The sequence below is a fragment of the Larus michahellis genome, chromosome 16 (assembly GCF_964199755.1).
Source record: "Larus michahellis chromosome 16, bLarMic1.1, whole genome shotgun sequence".
Lineage (NCBI taxonomy): Eukaryota > Metazoa > Chordata > Aves > Charadriiformes > Laridae > Larus > Larus michahellis.
The window spans coordinates 6668311-6683439 of record NC_133911.1 but is presented as its reverse complement, the minus strand read 5'-3'; the positions used below and the strand labels follow the sequence as shown (position 1 = coordinate 6683439).

The following is a 15129-nucleotide window of genomic DNA, read 5'->3' as shown; positions in this document are numbered from 1 at the left end:
TACAACATGGAGCCTCCCCGGGGTTCTGCTCAGGACCGATTCCATTTGTTATGTGACGTATAAAGGGGAAACCAGAATCTTAACCCTACAAAGACTATAATCTTCTTAAAAGTTAAAACAAATAAACAAAAAATAAAAACAAACAAACAACAAGAACCCAAAAAAGCCCCAAACCCCACACAATCACCACCACCAAAACACCATTAGCTGAAATTTCCCAACTCCTAAGAAAGCAGAGCATGGTGCTGAACATACGCAGTAACCGACAGTCATTTTATGCAACTCACTCAGCAAAACAAGACACTCACGTGAAAAGGTTAACTCAGCCAGGGGAACATCACAGTCCATGCAGTCATCAATAAAGCAAATGCATATACTTTCTGCTTTTATTTCCACTCCAGAGATGAACTGAAAAGGCACAAGCCCTTGGCTGTCTCGACCAGAAGAGGTCTGGGAAACCGATTTCAAAGGTTCAGCATTCTTAAATAACCAACTCGCTGCTTTTTTCAAGTCACCTTGATAGATAAAACCAAAAAAAACCAATCAATCATCATCTACTTTCTCAATGAAATATACTTATTTACAAAGGATACGGAAGCAAACTAATTCCCACTCTCTTAAGAAGTATAGCAGGACACCAACAGCACCTTGAATGTGACCTATTGAATACCATAAATATGAAAAGACTATAAATACATTGGTCTTTTCTAAGAATAAGAAATGTGTTTTGAAATTTGCAAAACAACTGGCAATATAATATATATTATAATAATAATTATTAATATTATATTAATATTGTGTAATATTATATTAATATTGTGAGTGCCTATAATAAGGTGGGAAACATGACAGTGCTAAAGAAAAAGAATCACTTGTGTTAAATTTTCACCTTCTTTTCATATATTGGGTGTAGAAGTAGGTAAAATACATGATTCAGAAAGGGCGAGATAAAAACGTGCTCTAAAGAGAATGCGATGGATAACAGCAAGAAATAGGTATACCATAGAAGAAAAAAAACAAACACAACCCAAAGCCCCAAACAAAAATACATTCAAACACTCCACATATGACATCCCAAAAGGCAAAACAATCTTTGGAGGGTGGGTTCTACACACTACCAGAACAGAAAAATGAGTATTCTCTAAGATTATACACCAACACAGAGCCAAAGTAAAGAAGAGAAGGAAATACTGCCTGTGCATCAGCTACCTTACAGTCTGGAAGTTTTTACTTAATTGCAAGGTAGGCAACATGAACAATTTGCAAGACCAACTAAGAATATTTGAAGTTACCTTGGCAGATCAAAAGAGCTTTACGACAGTCTTCCATACTGAATCCCAACTCCTGGAGGCGAGCCAGCTGTACCTCTGTAATTGAACAGTTAAGCAATCATAAGTCCTTGACAGTTATCTACTTGTTTTCATTTCTAAAATTAAGATACATCTGTATGAAAAATGGCGTTTTGTTTGTTTAAGATTGCAACTGTAGAAAAAGCATATGATTCAGCACTGCTTTTACCAAAAAAAACCCCAAAACCAAACCCCCAACCCATAATGTTTACATTCTAGAATACATGGGTTATTTTTATTCTCCTACAGGCAGTCAACGTACTCCATGAATTTCAGTTTGGACTAAAACTTTTTTTGTAAACCAACCCTTCATCCAGAAGACAATCACTTATTCACTTTGAACTCCCCCGATGGCTCTCAAGTGCAGAAGCAGAGAGAGAAAAAAACCTTTTTCACTACTGTGTATTTCCTCATTATTGTCAGGCAGCGGTTCTGAGCACACACAATTTTTAGTTCGTAAAAAAGCAATGGCACCAAAACAAAAGATTGCTAGACATAAAGAGATAACTAGTAATTATGATGGTTTCCGTTTCACTATCACTTTAATGAGTTTGAAGAGGTGGACCCTCTCCCCCTTTAAAAGTTTGCCACCTAAGAAGTACTCCATCATGACGCTTTACAATGACACGTGATGCTAAATAAAACTTGCTATGAAACCACCCACTGTCATACTACAAGCAGAAAAAAACAAAAAACAAATCTACTTTTTTTTTTATAGTGTCATCAGTATAATGCTATTGTCAAATAATTCAAATCAACCAAGGGTTTTACACGATGAATATAGCAACATCTTCTGTCTTAAGCACTAAGTCTAGCTTCACACTGCAGAAACCTCATTTAGATGTAACAAATGGCTTTACTCCAAAAGTTAAAAACATACCAAGAACAGGATCCAACACACGTTTGGATGTATCTCTGTTTTCATGTGTCGAGGAGGAAGTCTCATTCACCAGTGCTAAACCGGAAGGATTTGCAGTATTTTCAGCAATCGACGCAGCTGAGTCAGGCAGAGCTGCACTCGTCTGTTGAGGAATTGACTTTGCAATTGCCAAGAACAGTTGAACATCATTGTATGACAGTCTGATATCCAGTGCTTGCAATTGAATCTAAATGAAAATTAAAAAATAAGATTCACTTACCCTTTTCTACATGTTTTTCTTATATACTTGGGATACTAACAAAGCTTTTCCCAAAGGAAGACAAAATTTAATATTAAACCCTGATGCCCACATTGTTTTAAAGCTCCAGTAATAAAATTACCAAACTTTACTAACCAAAAAAACTTTAAAAGCATCTATCAGAAAAAAAAAAAAAGTTTTCCTTTGGTATAATGCTAAAAAGAAGTCTCTAAACAGACTTTCCCTTTAATAAACACTAACAATGAGATACAGAAAATTAACCTTTTTCTTTCCGTTATTAGTAACATACTAAAATGCCCACTTCATCAACCCACTTTTTTCCCCCCCATTATTAATCTCTAGAATATATCCCAGAAATCACTCCCTCGTTACCACTAAGAGCATTTTCTGCATGCTTGTTTCTTTGCCTTTTCCACTTCTGGAAAAATGTACCTTGTTCTTTTTTTATGCATTTGAAAGTATTCTATTGAATCCTTGGACATAATAAAAAACCTGTGCTAGATCATGATGTCGTATCCTCTATTGCAAACAGTTTATTCAGGCCTTTAATATTACCTCTAGAATAGGAGGAAAATCTTCACTATTGAAAGCATCCAACAGCCCTGAACCTCTTGGGTAGGAAGCATTCCCAACAAGTTCCATCTGAATTTCTACTGGATCAATAATTGACAGTGCGGTCTCTTGCTCATTTCCTAACCGGCATGAAAAAACCTAAAAATCGAAAAATGGTTTTAGAAAAAATTAGGAACCAAGAGAACAAGCCTGGCAAGAACCTCAAAGACTGACTATCACAAAACATGAACTATAGCCAAACTGTTCTCTACAGACAATTCCTATGTAAACTTTAAGACGGCAGACATTCCAAAATCTTTCCAGACAATTTATTCCAGGGCGCAGCTATGCTGTAAGTTCAGGAAAAGAGATTCTGATATGCAACCAAATATTCCCTTTACTGCTAAACTTAATTCCACTGCTCTGCCTATCACAGATATGGAAAATGCTTTGTCCTTTGGTCTGCAACAACCCTTTAGGATTTACCACATCTCTGCACAGCCTCTTCTTTACTTTACTATACTCCTGTTGTATATATATTTATAGTAAACTATCTTCACAAGCTCCTCTAATTTTAGATGTTTCACAAAAGCAAATGTATTCTTCTTACCTCAATGCCAAACAAACTACCAGAGAAAGGACGATCTAACAGCTTGGGCTTGTACGTGAGAACAGTAGTCCCCTTCAAAATAACGGCATTGGTATCAAAACAAGACATGTCTTCAACAACCACAAATTCAGTTCCTTAACAAAACAAAATGACAAATAACAAACACGGCAATTGGAAACGGCATTAAGGTATTTTAAGAATTTGTAGCAGGTTTCTTGATTTTCTGTCCTTTAAAGGACCTTTTTTCCACTAGCACAACACGGCTTTTAATCAGAAAACCTTCTAAAAAAGCACCACAGAAGAATACGTTTACCTGTCACATTAACCTTAACTTCCAGTTGTTTTTCTGTAGACACATGTAGCGATGAACGTTTTGTAACTACTCCACTTTTCACTGTTTTTGGAACTACAGTTGCATCACTGCTGTAAGTGCGTTGCCGGCAAGAAAGGTGATTTTCCCGCTTTTTGGTATCTCCAGGAGTACATAAAAAGTCATGAACAAGTAACAACCAGTCAAATATTAGAAATACACGAAGATTGTTCAGAACAACTGTGAAACTGGAGGAATCCTTAGTAGACCTTTTAAGAAGAGAGAAGCATACATATAAACTTTACATCTTGTGTACATTTAAAATGATGCAGAAAACTACCAGTATCTAGCAAGTAAGAACCATACAGAACTTTACAGGGATACACTTAGTTTACAGAGTGTCTGGCCTTTAAAATACATATACATATATATATTTAAACAGATTGAAATTCATCGAGTTGTTGTACCCACAGAAACCCAACAGATCTTAACTGCATGAATTCTAAGCTGTAATGATACAAAAGATGAACTGAAAAACTACGTAACAAGAAATTGAATTATAAAAGCTCCTTTAATACATTTAAATTATTGATATTATTTTGCAAAGTCTCAAATTTTAAAGCTGCTCTTTTTATTATTCTTTTACATCTGTTCGGTATCAAGTCTAACAGACTGCGTGTGAAATTTAGACCTGGCTCCATATCCCGCTAGAAGATTAGACATACAATGTGTTTCCTCTCACACCCTGACAGCATTTTGCAGCACAGGAAGCTTCTTTGTCATTCCGAAAAAATGCTAGCCTTACTGAACTTTTAGCATCACATTTTGAATATCTGGCTAGGAGGGATAAAAGCGTTTGGCTCCGTGATCTGGAATACCAATTTTATTTGGTCATGCTAACTGGAAAATAATCTAAGTGCTTAAATACCATGAAACAATTTTATATCCAACACATTCTGAACCATAAAACCTCTAAAGAGCTGTAATTCCTTTGTGAGAAGCAGCCTGCCCGCACTGCTTCCAATAGTAAAAGCCTTTAACCCTCCCCGGCTCTCCAGGATATTTCCAAAAGGCATGAGCCAGTATAACACTATCACTGAGCTCCGCAAAAGCTTACATCTAGTGCCAAGGATGCTCTCACCACTAAAAACGTAACACATGCTTATGTGGCTAACATTTAAAAGCGCAACAGTTGGGAAGAAAATTCCTGAAACTATCACTCATAAACCAGACTAGGCTGCACTGTGCAAACCAACCTCCAGTCTAGGCAGACACTGGATCAGCAGTTACATGAAAATATTTTTTCAGTTTTATTCAAATCAAAATCTTGGTGTCACAAACTTATTAAGTACTTAAAACCATCACGCATTATTGAAGTTTCCCTCAATTGCCTAAAGTTTGTTTGCTTGTTTTTTATGAACAAATGCCTTCAAGATTTCCTATTGGACTATAATAGTCCACAGATTTTTTTCTACGTTACTCCTGCAACCGCTTCAGAAGGTATCATACTTATAAAAGCGTTAGAAAGCTGGGTTTGGTCAGTGAGCCTGATCAAAAGTGAAAGCAACGTCCCTAGTCATCTCACTTCACTCCCAGCATGGACCCATAAAGCGACGCTTAACCTTGGGTAAATACCAACATTATACTTTATATTCCCATTTTCAATATTAAATTAGAACAAAACAGATATCCACTGTGATGCCTTTAAGCACTCCAAGAAACTTGGATAAGGAAAAACAAACAGGGTAGGATAGAATACAGAAAAGAATGTAGAGATTGTTTTTTGAAAGAGGTGCCATTTCTGTATTTATCTGATTCTCTCAGAAAGGCAAGTCTGACACCTACTGGAAAACAGCTTTTGCACAACTTCTATTAAAAATTCCACAATATGGTTTTAGGCAAACTACAAGGCCAAACTTATCAAGCTTTAAGCACTACTGATTTTAATAGACCAGAACTTCATCTGATACATTACACATTCAAACCTATTTTTTTTATTGCAACAAGGGAAAACAAAAATAAAAATCCATCAACCTTCGGTTAATTAATAACTGCAGATTTCAATCTATCGGGTACCACTGACAACCCCAAAAATGTCTTCACTTTTAAATACAATGCCAGCAAGTTTATCTACATTAATAACAGCTGTACTAAACACAAGACAATCCTGATCGAGTATGACCTTATCAAAAACAAGCAAACAGATAAATCTCAAAATGACCAACCTGAAGTGCAACTCAATCTGGATTGCTCCTGGACTACTAGTATTCTTTGATGACTGAAAAATGCAGTTAAACACATTTGGGGTGCCTGCAGCAGACTTCTGTCCAGCGTAACGCGTGTCAAATGCCATCATGGAATGAGAGACCAAATTTACAGACTTCGTTCCATTTGAAGAGCTTTCAAAAAGCAACTTGGATTTCTTAAAATCAAACCTAGGCGAATAAAAAGGAAACCAATACATTTAAGAGTCTTGTAGCTCATTTATTTCTAGAAGTCACTTTTTTTAAAAGTATGCATGGTATACAGCTTATATCTTTCTTTTACATATTTTCTAAAACAACTGTAAACATATCTCATGTCACCAAGATAGGAAGTATATCTATACTGTATGTAATAATATTTTCCACTGATATAGAACCTTCTGGCTTAAAAAAACCACACAAAACAGCACAGCAGAAATCTGTTTTTTTAAGATTACCCCTCAACATTTTCTTAATTAGAATACCATGTCTTGGGCAAGTCCACTGATTGTCAACTGAACTGCAATTTCAAGGACAACTTGAAAGACGCAGATGTCATCTTCTGAACAGTGTCATTCCCTTGCATCTTTCAGATCAGCTAAAACTCTCAATTTGGACTCTATTTCTAAGAAATTCTATTTCATCGCATTATTAAACCATAACCTCATGTAGTATGTTAATTGCTGTCCTATAATCTCTCATATGAGCACAGTATTCAGCATAAGGTACTCAGTAACAAAATTCCTACCTGGCTAAAGAGCTGCAGCCATCTTTTCCTTTTGGATCCATCAGTTCCAGACTCACATTAACCATGTCAATGAGGAATGACATGGAAGTATACACTTCTCCACTCAAAACTGTCTGAAAGTGGAAAACACCAACATTCTTTTTAAGAGCATGTTTAACTCTCATTCCCAAATTAAATTTGGTTATTTCAGACAAATGCAAACAACTGCAGTGGCTTTCTTCTTCAAAGAGTTTCATTAACCATTGCTGGCAAAAAGTTACATTTCACAACAGTGTAGCCTTCAACTTGAAAAATGTTTATTAATCCTTTTTCACACTACTGTTCTATAGTTTCTTTGTTCTTAAATAAAATGATGCTGTCATCATTCCCCCTCCAAAAAAAACCAAACAGCCGACAATTCTTTCAAACTGTTTCAGATACATTCAGATTTGTAGTTTCTAAAACTTAAAGCTTTTATTTTTTTATTTTATTTTAGGTGAAAAGCCTGACATGAAGAGCATACTTCTATTAGGAGAACTTCACCCATTCTCTCCTCTCTTAAAGAGAATCCTAGATGCTTCTAGCCATTTTCCCCCCTGCTGTGGTCACATATTTACTTCTTAAGCAAAGATTGTTCAACAGCTTCCCTTCCCAGTAATAAGGATAAATATTATTTCCAGATGCTGCCCACACTTTTCCTGAAAGGACAGTATTTGACAACAGCCAAATAGGCGATGCTTGAGAACCTGCTCAAAAAAAAAAGGCTCAGTTCTGCTGTAAAGCTTTTAATACTGAAATTCTTCTTTCAGATTTATAGGAGAAAAAGAGGGCTTTTAACCCAAAGTTAAAAACACATTCCACAATCTCATAAGTCTTCAGGAATGTCCTAGACACCAAGGGAAAGGAATCATCACCCTGCACATGACTACAAGATAACCTTCAAGTCCCTCCAAAAAGCTCCATGCAAATGGAAAAATATTCATCTTTCTAATGTACCAATAATATACTGCAATAGCAGATCGGCTTAAATGCCTCAGAAAAAAAGGTACAGTTTTCATAGCTTTGTTAACTTTTTTTCCCACCGATATATCTAAGCAGAAGTAAACTGAACTAACAAACATAGAAACAGGAAGCAACCATAGAAGTAAGATACACCTGGAAGGGCAATGGTATTGCTGAGACAAACCTGAATTCACACGTGTGCCTCCAGACAAAACAGTCCCCTTGTTGTTTGTCTACCTAAATTTTCTTTTTTGTTTTTTAAATCTACCAGTTCACCTAGTAAACTACAAGAAAATAACAGATATTTAGCCTAATCAGCAAAACCCCCAGACATTTCAAGACATACAGCTCCTCTTACATGGATTCTTGGATCCTGCAAATCGTAAGGCCGCATGAACTCTTCTATCGGCTCCCCAAGGTTGTTCTCCAGCAGTCCACGGATCAGTTTGTACTTATTCAAGTCCAGAGAGCAATGGACCGATGACAGGTTGCCATGTATCGATATGTCTGCAACTGCATGACTCAGCTCTCTGCAACAAAGGAAAAAACCTCAGTATTGCAAGGTGCTGCAACACAGCAGGCAATATTTTTAAGATATAATAAAGGGCATCTAAGCCACTGGTTTAAACTCACTTGTCTAAGTTTCTCTCTACTTGTAACTTCAGTCTGAAAGGTTCTGTTAATAGGCTTCCTCCTGTCTGCCTCACAAAGTAGGACGGAAAGCTCAAATCCGCACTTGTATCTTCCATAGCCTTTGAATACTCTCTCTGGTACCTTTCCGCAGCAAATATGTCCATGTCCTGCAGATCAACCACAATGCAGTCTAAGAGGCAGATGTGATCCTCTGCAAATGCACAGGAAATAATATATTAAGAAAGAAAAAAAAAAAGAATCCGTACAGAACTAATGCAACTTACTTTAAAAAGAAATTTATTTTGTCATGGAAGTTATTGTGGTTTTGTTTGCTTGTTTGTTTGTAAATTTTTTTATTGACACTCATCAATATCTGTAACTACCAGATACCAAGCTCATTCACAGGTAAACATAAACTCTTAATTAAGAGTCCAAATAGGTTCCTTTTATGTTTGAATATGTATCTCAAAACACGCCCAAATTGCAGGACTGTTCGCCCAGAACCTGAACTACAATTCCCCAATCTTTTAAGCTGCAAAAATCAACCTTGAAACTAAGAAGTCCTTTCTTTTTAAACCTACAATCATTAGACCCAGCGCCTTACTTTTTCAGTATCACACAAAATACTAGAAAAACTGCACTCCATTATTTTAGAAGGAAAAAGAGCAGCTCTGTGGGGTTTGTTGTTTGTCACATACCTGGGCTGTCAGGGTTTGGTACGACAGGGAGCTTTGACTGTTGCCCTTGTGGCTTACTCAACGCATTCAGCACAGGCTCGCTCTTCAGTCGAGAAATGTTTGTTCCTGATGATTTCTTCATGAACAACCCTTCCATCGCTACTTTTGATTCTTCAGCACTTGTTGTTTTCTTCATGTTATGTTTTGGGGTTCCCACAGGAGATGAAAATTGAACTGAATCCTGCTAATGAAAGTAATTGTGTAATTAACAATAGATTTGTAATTTAAATTCTAAGTAACTGATTCACCACAGTTAAAGTTGCAAAAAATTCCTGTCAAAAACCTAAATATTTTATCTGAATGCCACTATCTTTTACTGTAGAAAGATGACCAAACTTTTTTCCTATAACCTTAACAGCAGATTAAAACATTTCCTTTTATAAAATGTTTATTTCACTGTTTTCAAAAAAGCTGTGAAATCTTTTCAATGAGAAATTAATTCAAAACCAGTGGGGTTTGCACAAAACAAAGAAAAAAACCCCCATGTAAATGAAATTAACACAAAAGAGGGGGCAAGACTGTCAAGATATCAAGCATTTCTTGTTAAATATTTAAAGCTGCTTTTCAGAATGCCTTCAGATGATGAAAACATACGCCATGATTTCTGCAAGATCATGTCGGCAATTTAATATTTTATCAGAATATGTGAACAAACACGTATATACATGAAGTTATCATTTTATGCACTTTAAATACTTCAGTCATCATACAAAAACGTGCCCTAAAATTTTTCTGCAGTAGCTAAGCTCAAGATAGAATCAATCCCTACCCTCATTGTTAAAATCCCTACAGGTGAAAAAAGAAAAGCTCGTTTATATTGGTGTATAACATTTAGACATTTCCTCATCACCACGCATCCAGTGGAAATCTTACAAGCTTTTCCACCTTCATGATGCTGTCTACCATCAAAAACCTGCAAAAGGTATAGCTCGCTAGTAAAACAGTCACATCAACATTAGGAACTAATTCTCCCAAAAATGTATCTAGTGGAACAGGTTTACAAGGCACCTTTATACTCTGAAGCCAATTTCAGGGTTCATTTAGTCCATTCTGATTTAAATTTATTAACCTCATGTTTCAGTTTTACTGAGCTCCACATGCCCTAGCAGGTAACGCTCGTCTGGCTCTAGCGACCCACGTCCCCTTCCTCTGGGATCGCTCACTTGACCCACGACTGCAGCTTTGTTACTATCATTTCCCACCTTTCTGTATCCGGCTCCTGATGTCACCGTACAATCCTTACTCATAAATTTTCCTTTCTGCTTTTAATTATTAATCTTAGTTGCCTTATCTGGTTTTTAAATACTATTCATTGGAAAAATTAATTGCAGCCATGATCAAGGATTTTAAGATCAAAAATTTGAAGACATTAGCATTTAAATTTATACTGTAAAGACTGAAAAGTACATGCAAAGAAAAATCATCACATCATCTATAAATCTATGAATTTATGCAAGAAATCCAAATTAACAGCTCATCAGACATGCATAAAGAGCACACCACAACAAATTTAAATCCAGTTCTTACAGAATTCAGCAAAGTCTTTAGAACAGAAACGTAATTTTTAATGTATAAAGGAACTTCTAAAGTGCTAAATTCCACAAGAAAATTTCCTTTTTTTTAAATGAATGAGGAGCACCTGAATATTACTATAAAGACATGAAATACCTCAAATAAAACTGGATCCTTGTATGCATTGCCTTGTAAAATCAGATCCTCAAAAATAAACATAGGACAGATAAAAAATAAAAAAAAAAAAACAAACAAAAAACCGAAACCCCCACCCAATCCCATTTCAAACCCCCAAATTCCTTCAGTGCTGCATAACACAGTATTTTTAAGTTGAAATACAATTACTATGCACACATCCTTTAACTTCTAACATTAATTTCGGAATCTGCCACTTACAAACCTTTAAATAAATCAGCACACTAGATTACACAGGACCACTCAATATTACAGACCAATATTTCCTTACAGTAAAGACATTGGTAGATACAAAGCAGATGGAGGTAGAAGACACACCACAAAACTGCTGTAGCAATTCAGTCCACCTACTTTCTGCCCCCCTTTAAAATGGGATTAGGAGGTTCCCAGAACAACTACCTATTTTGTTCCACAGGTTAGATATAGAAGCCACCCAAGATAGATCTTCCTTACCTCAAATTTTGTGGCCGCATCTCTCAACAGCAACACCAACTACTCCCTGCCCTGTACCTAGCCTCAGGCTCAAGCATTCGCTGGAAACCTTTCATTAGGTTTCACCTAATAAAAGCAACTACACGCTCAGTTTAAACTACTGCTCAGTTTCATTAAGAGCAGAAAAAAAAAAGGAATTAAAACCAATTCAGTGTGTTCCAGCAACTCTCAGCCAATACAGATCTCTATTTTCTGCTACTCACGCTGTTGAAATTTTGTTTGGCGAAGAGTTGAAGCAGCCACCAAACAGGGTTAGCTGAAAGCTCATTATGCTCCCACATCCAGGTGTACATCCCCCTGGATCCTGCTTCCTAACAAGGCCAGTTCTAGCGAGTTCCCCAGAACTGTCTCCCCCAGCTCTGCCCTGAAGGTCCAGAACGCAAGCCCAGGTGCAGGCGCAGGAGGGCACAGCTGGGCACAATCAGCGGCAGATTGGACCAGACCCAGGAGTGCCCAGTACACTGCCAGGGACTGTTTCCCTACCAGTAATACAAAGTGTAAATATAAAGTAAAATCTAAGAATGATTTACCATTTTGATACAGAAATAAAATGCACAAGAACTAGAAAAACCACAAGCTGCTAAATTAAGAAGTAATTTTCTTACCTTGTTCTTTAACGAAAAAGTACCCGGCATACCCGCAAACAGAAATCTGTTCTTGACTTTCAGTTTTCCAAGATTAGCTACAATAAGGCTGTTAGACTTTGAGCTTTCAGGTATGAGCAGAACAGGAGCACCAGCCTCAATATCAAGAAGAACTCGGGAGGCTCGCTGTGCTTTATCGCGTACCTGAGAAGAGCAAAAATTCATTAAAAAAAAATGCAGGGGTGGGGTGATTATTTCACACTGATTAGTACTGAATTCAGGAACACTATTCCTTGATCTACAAAATTAAGACATGATAAAATTTTATACAAAAAAAAAGAGAAGAGCTCTTGTTTTAGGCAGAGAATAAAGGCTAGTTAAAACGGACAATGATGCAAAGAGCACACACCTGTGAAACAGGCGCAGCAATCAGGAGTCCCCACTGAACTAAGAGGCATAACAGACACTACGACTTAAAGAAAAGATTACTTAAGAAAAATTCCTCATGGTAAAAAACCCATAATTTAGAACACGTTTCAAAATCAGATTCAAGCGTCCTAACTGATGCACAATGAAGTATTTTAATATATGCAAGTATAAACTGTCTTTCTTCCCATTATGAGAAGCGACTTTTTAAACAAGACTATTAACTATATTAAACCCTCCCGCAGTAGGTTTTGTACAAAATAGGCTATAACTGAAGCTCAGCATCTGATTTTCTCTGTCTACCAGCCATCATACTTAATCAAGGACATACACCTGAGTAGAACAGAAGGCCTTCTCACTTGGTTTTGTCCTTATTCGGGTATTGTAACTACCTGGCAAACAGTGGAGAAAGAGGCAAGACAAAATCTTGAGCCCTGTTTGTCCAGCATCACAAAGACAGGAAAACACCTGCATATGGCAGGATCCGGGTGCCAAAGTGTCAAGTAATGTGCAAATTTGGTATTCTGCACTCTCAAATAGCAGAAGGATGGTCCTAAATAAGGTCTTTTAACTACAAGATGAGTATGAGCCATCTCCACTAACATCAGAACTCTAAAACCTCCCATCATTTCAACTCACTGAGTTGATGCACTACCATAAATTTTATACTTCACTTCAACTTCCAAAAGAAGGCTAGGAAAGAACAGAAAAAACCCAGACATACCGTTTGTCCTTCAATCGCTGCTCTCTGCCGCCCCAAGACATCTTGAAGTTGAGTAAAATGTTGGATGAAAGACACCACCTCTGCCTGGAAACGCTGAGTATGCACATACTGAACAGATGCCATTCGTAGAGTGACACGAATATCACACTCCCTCTGCAGCAACGGATCTGCCCTCCCATATCTATGATAAAAGTTGAAAAGAAAATTTAGCTATCTTAGCTACGTTTGACAAATAGGGCTATTCATTTTTTTGCGTTCAAAATAACAATATAGAGGATTTAACTGATGTTCACAGTACAGAAATTAAAATTATTTCAATTATAGATGTGAAAAAATGGTTTTCTATTAATTATTCCTAAATTACACATATTTAAGTGCTACTGAGTTTTAATTAAGCAAACAGGAAAATTCTACATTCAGGATGTACCTCTAAGCTCTACATCTAACAGATACATCTTTGGTGATGTTATACATCTGAACGGTAGCTTATAAGGACTCTACTGCAGGATAATATGTAGATTCAACCCAGAATGAGTGTGCTGTTACATTTGAAATTAGTTCCATAGCATTGCTTGGGTGATTTCTAATCTGATTAATCCTAGTGGGTGGAGGAAGGGGTGGAAAACCATGAAACATCACAGGATAAGACGTACCGCTTTGCACAAAGCTGAATAACTTCGAGTACACTATGACAAAAGCAAACCCTTAATTCCAAAATTAAGGAGCAACGGAAGATCTATTTAATCAGTTGAAAACCTCTTCCTACTTTTAAAAAACAAATACTATTTTATCTAGGAACAAATCATCACCTAAATACTTTCAATAACAGCTTTAGAGGGAAATAAAAAACTATTTTTCCTGATAAGCCATGTACATTGCAGCACGAAGAAAAGCAAAAATCCTAAATTTATGATTGAAAAGGTTCGAAGTCTCGTTTAAGTCACAAGCGTCCAAAGCAGAATCACGCCGACCTGGCAGTTGTTTGGTTTGGTTTGTTTGGGGGTGGGGTGCTAATGGTGTTAATATCAAGTAACAAGAAGTTTAAATTCATACTTATAGACTTGGAAAATAAGTGCCTCTTCACCACTTGTAGTGAAACGTTCTCTGTAAAATTCTCCATGAGCTGTAAGATCGCTTAAGGACATACTTCCAATACTTCCTTGCAGGGCTAAATCTCCCTCTGCAAAACAAAAGACAGACAATTGGGATCCTCAAACACAGATAAGTTGCTAAACCCCAAAAGTTTCTGTTAGTGGGATAAACCTGTTACAAGTAACTAAATAAGTAACATTCAATCAAACATCAAACCCCACATTCAAAGAAAATCTCCTCTTTCTGCTACGAAGATTTTATTAACCTAAACATAACTGTATGCTTTACGTACATAATGTGATCACAGCACTTTGATTTGTGAAAACTTAGATAGAACTTTTTATCTCTAAAACTGTAATATACACTATTGTTATGCTCCATGAAAGTGAAGTATTAAAATCCTAGCCAATCTCAAGAAAAACGATAAAGGGTTTGACAACTGGGAGGGATGCGAGGATTTAAAATCAAGCCTGAAAGAGCAGAGGAAGAAGCAGTGGGAACAGAACGTGCACCTTCCTCAGGAAACAAACACACAAACCACCCAAGGAGCACCAAAACAAAAGCATTTCAAATCACAACTCCAGTGCACGCCTCCTTTTGTTTTAAACTGCACCCATCCTTAGCCCTGCCGCCTACTCACCAATCACTTCCATGTGAGCTGCAAGTTTTGACACACTGGCTTTCGCAAGCTCACTGGTCGTCTTATTCAGTACTAACGATAAAGAATGGACCTGGTCAAACAAAAAGGAACAGGTTGGTATTAAACAACACTACTTCGTAGCTGGAACTTCTTGTTAGTTTT

At 36.8% G+C, this 15129-nt stretch overlaps 1 protein-coding gene across 5 annotated transcripts in view; it reads right to left on the bottom strand.

Annotated features, from left to right (window-relative positions):
• Window positions 1–15129, bottom strand: part of VPS13D (vacuolar protein sorting 13 homolog D) — a 101874-nt gene that overhangs the window by 65493 nt on the left and 21252 nt on the right. For 3 of the 5 annotated variants that reach the window (XM_074609619.1, XM_074609622.1, XM_074609621.1), the window contains exons 22-36: window positions 14968–15058; window positions 14289–14415; window positions 13236–13416; window positions 12107–12289; window positions 9264–9486; window positions 8566–8776; window positions 8291–8462; window positions 6952–7064; window positions 6186–6395; window positions 3964–4229; window positions 3651–3784; window positions 3044–3199; window positions 2230–2455; window positions 1293–1367; window positions 309–515 (exon numbers count right to left, since the gene is read on the bottom strand). In XM_074609619.1, coding sequence (XP_074465720.1) covers window positions 309–515; window positions 1293–1367; window positions 2230–2455; window positions 3044–3199; window positions 3651–3784; window positions 3964–4229; window positions 6186–6395; window positions 6952–7064; window positions 8291–8462; window positions 8566–8776; window positions 9264–9486; window positions 12107–12289; window positions 13236–13416; window positions 14289–14415; window positions 14968–15058 — 2575 coding nt within the window. The remainder of the gene's footprint in view (window positions 1–308; window positions 516–1292; window positions 1368–2229; window positions 2456–3043; window positions 3200–3650; window positions 3785–3963; window positions 4230–6185; window positions 6396–6951; window positions 7065–8290; window positions 8463–8565; window positions 8777–9263; window positions 9487–12106; window positions 12290–13235; window positions 13417–14288; window positions 14416–14967; window positions 15059–15129) is intronic. The other 2 variants (XM_074609620.1, XM_074609623.1) reach the window with 1 other exon arrangement.